Source organism: Loa loa (assembly GCF_000183805.2).
Source record: "Loa loa unplaced genomic scaffold supercont3.23, whole genome shotgun sequence".
Taxonomy (NCBI): Eukaryota; Metazoa; Nematoda; class Chromadorea; order Rhabditida; family Onchocercidae; genus Loa; species Loa loa.
In genome coordinates this window covers 116,700-125,256 of record NW_018108203.1, presented here as the reverse complement: position 1 = coordinate 125,256, position 8,557 = coordinate 116,700, and the positions used below count along the sequence as shown (strand labels likewise).

The 8,557-nt window shown below is 34.5% G+C and overlaps 3 protein-coding genes across 3 annotated transcripts in view; all 3 read right to left on the bottom strand.

Moving 5' to 3' along the window:
* Positions 1–2,383, bottom strand: part of LOAG_16844 (hypothetical protein) — a gene marked incomplete at both ends in the record, with an annotated part of 4,321 nt that extends 1,938 nt beyond the window's left edge. Inside the window, 8 exons of the mRNA XM_020449501.1 lie at positions 117–218; positions 417–555; positions 934–1,028; positions 1,197–1,340; positions 1,517–1,623; positions 1,729–1,846; positions 1,941–2,052; positions 2,292–2,383. Coding sequence (XP_020306956.1) covers positions 117–218; positions 417–555; positions 934–1,028; positions 1,197–1,340; positions 1,517–1,623; positions 1,729–1,846; positions 1,941–2,052; positions 2,292–2,383 — 909 coding nt within the window. The remainder of the gene's footprint in view (positions 1–116; positions 219–416; positions 556–933; positions 1,029–1,196; positions 1,341–1,516; positions 1,624–1,728; positions 1,847–1,940; positions 2,053–2,291) is intronic.
* A 413-nt stretch (positions 2,384–2,796) lies between these two features.
* On the bottom strand, positions 2,797–3,571 carry LOAG_10438 (hypothetical protein). The gene is made up of 2 exons (XM_003145962.2): positions 3,476–3,571; positions 2,797–3,001 (listed from the first exon to the last, which is right to left on the bottom strand). The coding sequence occupies exons 1-2, from the start codon at positions 3,563–3,565 to the stop codon at positions 2,903–2,905; spliced, it is 189 nt and encodes a 62-aa protein (XP_003146010.1). The 5' UTR covers positions 3,566–3,571; the 3' UTR covers positions 2,797–2,902.
* Positions 3,572–4,380: 809 nt separating this feature from the next.
* On the bottom strand, positions 4,381–7,032 carry LOAG_10437 (hypothetical protein). Its single transcript, XM_020448164.1, has 7 exons — positions 6,833–7,032; positions 6,418–6,570; positions 6,020–6,102; positions 5,684–5,810; positions 5,500–5,604; positions 5,207–5,402; positions 4,381–4,978 (listed from the first exon to the last, which is right to left on the bottom strand). Exons 1-6 carry the CDS (start codon positions 6,896–6,898, stop codon positions 5,331–5,333), a joined length of 606 nt encoding a protein of 201 aa, XP_020301668.1. The 5' UTR covers positions 6,899–7,032; the 3' UTR covers positions 4,381–4,978; positions 5,207–5,330.
* Positions 7,033–8,557: the final 1,525 nt, after the last annotated feature.

Here is an 8,557-nt window from a genome sequence, read left to right as displayed (position 1 = left end):
CCAAGAAAGCCAGAGAACCTGGCTTTCTTGGTCTTCCATAGATGCTTATTCGGTAGTGCAACAGTACTCGACAAAAATTAAAGAAACATTAATAGCTTTGATAATTCGAGCTTTACGTCGTCCATTGCTATAGCGTCACTCTCCTGTTGTGATACACAGAACTGCACGATCTCTAAACAACCACCACTCGCTGCCCAATGCACTGCTGTCCGACCAGACTAAAATCAGATTTGACAACCACAACTCGCCAATGACATATGATTCAATGGGGATAACATGAACAGATAACAGGGAATCTAGACTTTTTTGGACTCTAAATTTCAGGTTTGTTGAACTGAAACAAGAGGCCAAAACCAAATCCTCTCCAACAACAATCTCGACAAATAAATTCAAATCATATCAGAGAAATCACTTACATCATCTTTTCCAGACCTTAAGGTATCAAATTTCTGTAGTAGTCGCTTCGCATCTTCTGCCCTATTCTTACGCAACGATTCGATAAGCTCTACTCGCGCCGTTTCCAATGTTTTCGCGGGTTTTCCATTCATTAGTTTGCTTAAGAAAAAGATTGATAACAGAAGTGTCATGCCACCAATTCACAAATCCTTCCAGTAATATGAGCTTTTCTTTGTGAGCTTTTTTTATTCCATTTTGAGCGCACTTGATTGAAGTACACCGGAGGCTTACTCCTCTTCAACACTTGTCACCGTAAAACATATCAGTGTAAAAACTGAAACCAACAAAAATGGAGCATATCAGCCATGTGGAGAAAAAAATACAAAGGAAAGTTTCATTTGCAGAGAGTAATAAGATCAACATCAATCTCATTCGGCACAAGAAGCATATCACAGTTACGAAGAAATCACATACAAACTATTACAATTCTGAATACTTCAAAAAATAATCGAAAGTACTCGTTTTCTCAATATATACAATATAACAACAACATATAACAGTAAGGCAAAAGTTAGTAGAATTTTATCTGTACATTCTCGCCGGCCATACTTCGATATCAGCTTCCCACCGCTCTGTAATCAAGAGCATCATCAGAATTTGGATAATCCTTAATGTATAAAGACAAAATCTAGAAAAACCAAAGCTATCACCTTTCATTAATACCCAACATCAGCAAATTATCATAACTATGTCTTTTAACCGGTAATTTTCTACTAATTTAAAAGGCTGAAAGTAAATACTTGTATGTGAGCGCCCATTGACGAATATTCAGATTCTGTATCTTTAAGAAGAAATGAGGAATGAATGAGTGTTGAGGTTGTGTCTTCAGACAATTTCAACTGATCACTCATTTTTGTGACCAATGATGCGAGATTTTCCGTTGCCTCAAAATAGTACGAACTCTTTAGAAATATTATAAACTGAAGTTTCGCGACTATCTATGAACGAGTCTGACTAAAACTTTCAAACTACAAAAATGCACAAGACTTGCTTTTGAAACGTTTAAGAATCGATTTTCCAGCAAACTGTCAAACAAAGAAGTAAAATATTTAATCAATACTTTCAAAGTCTGTGTTTTCAAGTTTTCACCACGTCTTCTACGGTTTCTAAATTCAATATCTTGAGAATCATCACCACCTTGCAATAAATAGCTGAGCGACTGTTCTTCTATAATATTTTTTCTGAGATATACTGATTTATAAAACATATAAAATCATCTAAGAAATTTCAAAACTTAAAGTTTTCTGAAAAAAAACTGCTAGTGCAACCCACCCATGACTTTTACAAACTTCAAAATTGCTTGGCGAAGCATTTGGCGATTCTTTTCTAACTCATTCCGATGTTCTTTCACTTGAGCCAGTAGCTCGACACGATCATTTCGAAAAGTTATCTGAAGAGGTGCATCAGTGCATTACCCAACGATGTTTAGAAAAACGACAAACGAGTGAAAATGAATTATATATGTCGCAATGAAAGAAGATTACCTTGTTTGCGAATTTCTCTAAGGTATCAATTAAATGACCAAGTTTGGCTATTTCATCTTTAATGTCTCGAGTACACTGGGCTATTTCTTTCTGCGACATGAATTTTTGCTGCCTGAAGAAAAAAGGAATACAGAAATACAGCATGTTGCGAAGAATATGAATTATATGGACCAAGTAAAAAAAACTCCGTCAGAATCCCCTCAGTCTCAATATCTTAAATTTATTCCACCAATTAATAAATATATAAAGTAAGCAAACTGCTCACAGGTCCTTATTAATCTCGAAACATGAGGTCCTACATTAGAAACTCAAGTCTAGCTAACGTGAACAAAACCAAAACTAAAGACCAACCTAATCCCTTCGATATGGTTTTTCACAGCAATATCAGCCTTAAGGATATCTTGCTGACAAACTTGTAACTGCACAAGATTCAAATTTTGCATCTTCAAGTGTGAGATTTCCAAGAATAGTATACGGCTTATTTCTCCTTGCAGAAAATCTATGGAAAACTGCACTTGTAAGTCGAATTGCAAGAAATCTGGTTAATTTTATTGAATTTTGTTCATTTCAACTTTTCAGTTATCTTAACTGAAATCACAGTTTAACACTTTGTAACTTTTCGCGACCAAGAGTAAGACTTGAAAAAAAAAACTTTAGGACACTTTTCTCATAAACTTCATTCTCTCACCTTTCTTTTGTGAGACAATTCACAAATACCATTATTCAGTTCCCAATATCAATTTTTAGAACAGCTGTTAACTCAGAAATGATTAAATTCCCTTAACTCGGTCTTATTTTCTGATAAACAATGTTGAGAAACAACGTGGAAATTAACCACACAAATGAATCAAAGATATGCATATTTTACAATTTATGCAATTTTTATGATTCCGCAAACTACATTAAATATCGATAATCAAATAACAAGTTTTTATAAATATGTCGACGACGATAAAAACAAACTACACTTCATAACCATACTGTCTCATACACTTCTTGTGAGCTTCTATCAGCTCTCCGCAATGTTCCTCACCAAACAAAATCATACATTCATCTCTGGCCTGCAAATTTAAAACACGCAGAAATTATCCGAACTAAGAAAGGTTCTATAGACATACTTGATTTCTAGGATCAATCATCCATATAATCTGGTCGTTGGTTAATAAGATCACGATAGTGTTAGGGACTTTTTGAAGCACTTCATATCATTTCATGATGTGACTTTAATCTTTTCGTTCAACGATTCAGCTGTTTTACAGATTTTTATGTCTACAAATTTTCATTTAGAATCAAGTCTCCATTACACTGTCTACAAATTTTCATTTAGAATTAAATCTCCATTACACTAACTTCAAGTCAACACCTTATCATTCCGTCCCAACAATTAACTTATGCTCATCCTACAGTCAACTTAAAAGGCTATGCAAAACTACCTCAATGAGAAGCAACTCATTAGTCAAACTAATCCTATGTCGGTAAAATATGCAGCATCAGGAATTTGAAAGCCGCTCAAGTCTTAGATTATATAAATTAACCTTTTTAGTTTCCGGACAAGCGCAACATGGTTTGGGCTTTTTTGTGCCACTATCCTTCGACGATATCGAACATCCCTTATCGTCACTCATCTGTAAAATAAGGTTAAAGTAAAAATATGTCCGGTTAGACTGATTTTATGTGAAATAATATACATCAGACTTTCGGAACTACGACCATTTTCTCACATGTCTAAAAACTACTCATGTCTAAAGACTTTCTCACACGTTTGAAAACTGTCTGAAGCCTACAGAAGTTTATACTTCATCCGTTGTTTTGTAAATTATTACACACTGCACAGCACGACTGTTTCCACTCACGTACAAATTAATTAGAAGTGGGTACATCCCAACCCAATATTTTATTTGACAAATTACTGACACGTCCGGCAGTATCTAAGAAATATTCGGAAAATGATCGGCAAATAAGAGCCACTTAAAACGAGAAGAAACGCATAAATCAAAAAAAAAATACTCAAAATGACTGCAATCCTGACCGCAGAAATTCTTGCCTTATTTTGGCAGACAAGCATTTTCACTGTAAACAACTCTAGTTCCCAAAGTTATGTTGAAGAACCAATAAGCTGTTCATGAAAAGAGCAGAAATTTCCCAGGGAAAAATAACTTTACTGATTTATTTATGCAGTCATGCAAAAACATAGAAGCAATAAAAGAGAATCCGATAAATAATATTAATTTGAACCGATCATTTTTAAGTTGGTGAAATATCCAAAATTCTAACAATATGAAATTGAGGCTTATAAAAATCAAATGCTAGATAATCTATAAACATGAACGAGGCGACCAAGTGGAAGGATTCTGGTAGCGTTATTGATCAGAAAACTCGGTTTGAAGCAAAAGTACTAAACAGCCGAAAACATTGGCACAACTTTTACAAAATTAGTCTGGTCATTTCCCGAAAAAATAGCAGTACCAATAAGGTCGGGTAATAATTGCAAGATGTTTTAATGCACAGAAAGTAGCTTTTTATAATGTTCACCTTATTTCAGTAATGAGATGAGGAAACCAGTAATTTAACTGATGACCTATAACTGCTTAGAAAAAAGGCTTGTAAGACGGACAATATCAATATAATATTAGAAAGACTTCGATGCAAGATGACACTCCTTAGAAAAAAAATACAATACAGATAATTTCTGGAACGGAGAGCAATCAAACTGCAATTTCCAACAGCACAAAGGAATATATTTCCGGAAGATCGAAATGCGATAAAAATGTTAGTTATATAGCGCACAGAATGGTGAGATAGAAATCTGAGGTACCGCACCGACATGAAAGTTATCGTTAAGTTGTTTAAGCTCAACAACAGCTTCACATAAAGAAACGTATGAAGAGTGTTTATAAAGATTTTAATAAAGTCTTAGCAAATAACAATAAGTTATGAAATTGACAATAGGACCGAAATTATTGATTTTTATCATGTTTTGAAAATCCAAACAGACATTTTCCCTTGTCAAGAAGACGATATCATCGATTTCGTTCCACCTAAAAATGAATTCGACAAAAGTAAATTCGAACTTTAGCTTCTGAATTCCAAATCTAATTACCCCGTTCATTTCCTACTAGCTCAAAAAATCATATTTAAAACCAACACTTCATATACACTCTGTTTAAGGAAATAAACAAAAAAAGCGTCTCAAATTTGGAATTTAAAATGAAAGTGAACATAATGCAAACATCGCGAAACTTTGCAACGTCCTCAAACGGAACTACCTGCAAAATCTGTGATTTATGATCATGATTAGAGAAAAGATGATTGAAGATAGTCACTTTTCGGATGAAAGATAGAAATGACCTGCGTAACTGTACCATATAATACATGATAAAAAACAAAATTCTATCCAAAAACATAATCAGTAGCTCTCGATAAATCCCACCAATTGCAGCTCAATGCCGAAATAGCATCTTCCTGAAAGATTTACAATCAAAAAAAAGAAAAAAAATTCAAAGTTGGAAAATCTAAACTTTGGATTTTTTTATTCTATTTCATCTTTTATGAATTTAACCTGCTTGACTCCCATATCCTTCAGTTTGTCGATTTTATTCCAGAATTCATCATCCCGTTTGCCTTCGGCTTTAGCATAATGCTGCGCCCAAAATCGCGCCGTTCGCTAAATTTAAGTATTCACAAACTCGAAAAAACAAGAAGTCTATGATTAATTTTGTATTACAAATTGTTATTAGCCTAACTTTGTAAAGTTGCGCATTATCCATGTACTGCCTAGCAACAACAGCATCCTGTGGGTCATTTGGCTCTGGCAAAGTTAAAAGTGCCTGGATACTCAACAACACGGTACGTAAAGTTAGAGAAGCGGCCCTGAAAAAGCTGAAAGTATTTAAAAAGCCTAAAAACCCGAAACCACAATGAAATCGCAGCTGTAAGATTGAAAAAATCAATTTTCATCTAATAAACATTTCAGTAACAAAAGCATTTGGATTTGTCCAATTCCAAAAAATCTCGCTTCTTTAACATTTTGGAAAAAATTATAAAAAGGATAGAATTTTCGAATAACACCAACAACTTACCACTGCTCTTTTAATATATCAAGACAAATCGTCCCAGTCTGCGAGCTGATATTCGGATGCCAAATTTTTGTGATAAATTTACACTGTAAATAAATGACGGATGTTTATCCAGGAGTTGGAAGGTTAATAACATGTTTATATCAGAGGTATTTTTGATTCATTACAAATTTTTGAAATAAGCAAGTGACTTTGTTCGTCGATGGATATAACGAGAAAAAAAAGTTTCATGAAGTTTTGTGCTCTAACGACCAACTATAACGAAGAGGTAATGTCGAAATAGGGTTGAATGCCTTTAACCATATCAATCGTCACTGACCGAACAAATGGAATTATTACACCAGAAAAAAAAAGAATTCGAATCAGCAAAAACTTTTGACAACTTTCTAAGTAACACTCACTATAGGTGGCTGGAAGGGATATTCGTCTGGAATTGTGATATCCAAAGCGTAAGTACCACCTTCATATGGACTATCTGGGGGGCCTCGTATTTCCCCACGTATTTTTGTCAGCGAATCATTCCGAATTTCAATCATTACGCCCGTTTCAGCCAGCTGAAAGCTTTGTATAGAGTGTTCAAACCCCAAAGTTTTCCGTAAATCGATAAGATTTTGGCCTAGAATCCGGAGAAAACATTAGAAAAGCTCCGACACATTACCATCATCCTTTCTTGCTCGAAATAACGATTTTATCTGATGATTTATCGTTCCCTTCAGTTACTCCAACTATGATATCTTCACATAAGAAAATCGCATAGAAAGATTAGTTTTTTAGGCTAAAAAAACTTATGTAAATATTTTGAAGGAAGAGATAAACTTCTTTATTAGTGATGATTTCCTTGCATTCTCGTTGTACGCGTGAGAAAGCAATATTCTGAGACATCGCGAGAATGGCCTAGTCTGGATCGATCGACTGAAAAGCAACTGTTCCTAATCCAGATGATTGAAATAGAAATTAATTTGTTGACGCGAAATGGTCTAGACCAGTTTAGGAAAATTGAAGAAACTTGCGGCCTCTTCTTCCCAACAATTAAATACTTGTTCCGCTCACTGTAGTACCTATAAATACAATTACGGCACCTCCAAACCCTGTAAGACTACAGTCTATATCTATGGATCAAGCTCCTAACAAGGATGCAACAATGACCTGAATTTAAACAATTGAATAACACTTGTCAGCTCTCAATTTTCACGAAAATGTCGCTCTCTTTTCACAAGGCCGCGAAACGGTTGTGAAATAAAAGTTTTGAAATCTGCTTAGAATTAAATTAATTATGGGGCTTATTGGTTTGTACCGGATGACGTTGTTTATACGTCATATTGATTCCTGATAACGTGGTTATTTGTTTGGGTTGATCCCGGATGGTTTCAGGTGATTTTGTCACTAATCGATTGATTGCAAGTCAGGATGGGCAAGTCAACGAAGAAGAAAAGGGTAGGTTGCACAAAGGAAGAACAAGGACGGATGGCGCTCGAGGAGAAGTCGGAAATGCATAGGAAGTTTTGGATATATGGTATTGCTCTGACGGGTTCGTACTAACTTTAGTCATTCCACCGATTCGTTAATGGCTAATCATGTTGGCCATGATCTTTGACATCTTAAAGTTACAGTAGGTGCCAAGTTGATATTGATCAAGATGGGCTATACTTCAGTCATTCACAGTTGCTTGCATAGTGTAACTTTTAAATTTGGAAACATTCATACGATGCTATTGTAAGTATGAGTAATTAGAGGACACCTTGTGTAAGTCATATGTAAGTGCTTTGTTGTTCATCGCTCTTACATATTCGCCTAAACTTTATAAACATCTGGCCATTTTTTGAAGTTATATTGAAAAGCTTACGTCTATTTTTCTCCATAAATTTTTTTTATTATGTCTGTATTTGTTGTATGTCTTTTGAGAATTTGATAAGCAGTTAAACACTTAACAGTGGTGTTTTGTCGATAGAAATCTAATTTGAGGAAGAATTCAGCATTTTTTAGTTATAAGGTTTTTACAACTTTCGTGGATCACTGCGCTTGAAAATTTTACTTTCTTTTTGGTTAACTTTTACGGTAGGCTGCATTTAGATAAACAATGATGGTAGTTTTTCATGTTTATGCAGACGTTAACAATTACTGTGTACGTTAACAAATGCAGTAAATACTTTTGTACTTTACTGCATTTGTTTTACTGCATACACTTTACTGCATACACTGCATACAATGGTAATATTAATACTTTACTGCATACAATGGTAATATTAAACAATGGTATCATTGACAAGGTTAGATTTCACGACGACTTCAGCGTTAACTTTCGTATCTGAAAACCAATTTTTCCAATACGGTAGATTATCGTCTTACTTGACAGTAGCAAAGCGCACATCACCATAGGGAAGGATTTCTATTCCGATCTTTCCTTTTAAAAAAATGAGAAAGCTATCCTATAAAACTGAGTATTGATTAGTGGCTCCAAGTAGCACTATTTATGGTCCGAAAGTTTTGAATGCATAGTTTTTAGCAAAAATAATCGTAAAAAATCTCGAAATGAACAAAGTT

Coding starts and splice junctions, on each gene's coding strand:
- LOAG_10438 (XM_003145962.2), bottom strand. CDS start 3,565: ATGAGTGACGATAAGGGATGTTCGATATCGTCGAAGGATAGTGGCACA. Junction 3,002..3,475: donor CTTGTCCGGAAACTAAAAAG/GTTAATTTATAT, acceptor TTAAATTTGCAG/GCCAGAGATGAATGTATGAT.
- LOAG_10437 (XM_020448164.1), bottom strand. CDS start 6,898: ATGTCTCAGAATATTGCTTTCTCACGCGTACAACGAGAATGCAAGGAA. Junction 6,103..6,417: donor ATCCCTTCCAGCCACCTATA/GTGAGTGTTACT, acceptor ATTTATTTACAG/TGTAAATTTATCACAAAAAT. Junction 5,605..5,683: donor ATAATGCGCAACTTTACAAA/GTTAGGCTAATA, acceptor ACTTAAATTTAG/CGAACGGCGCGATTTTGGGC.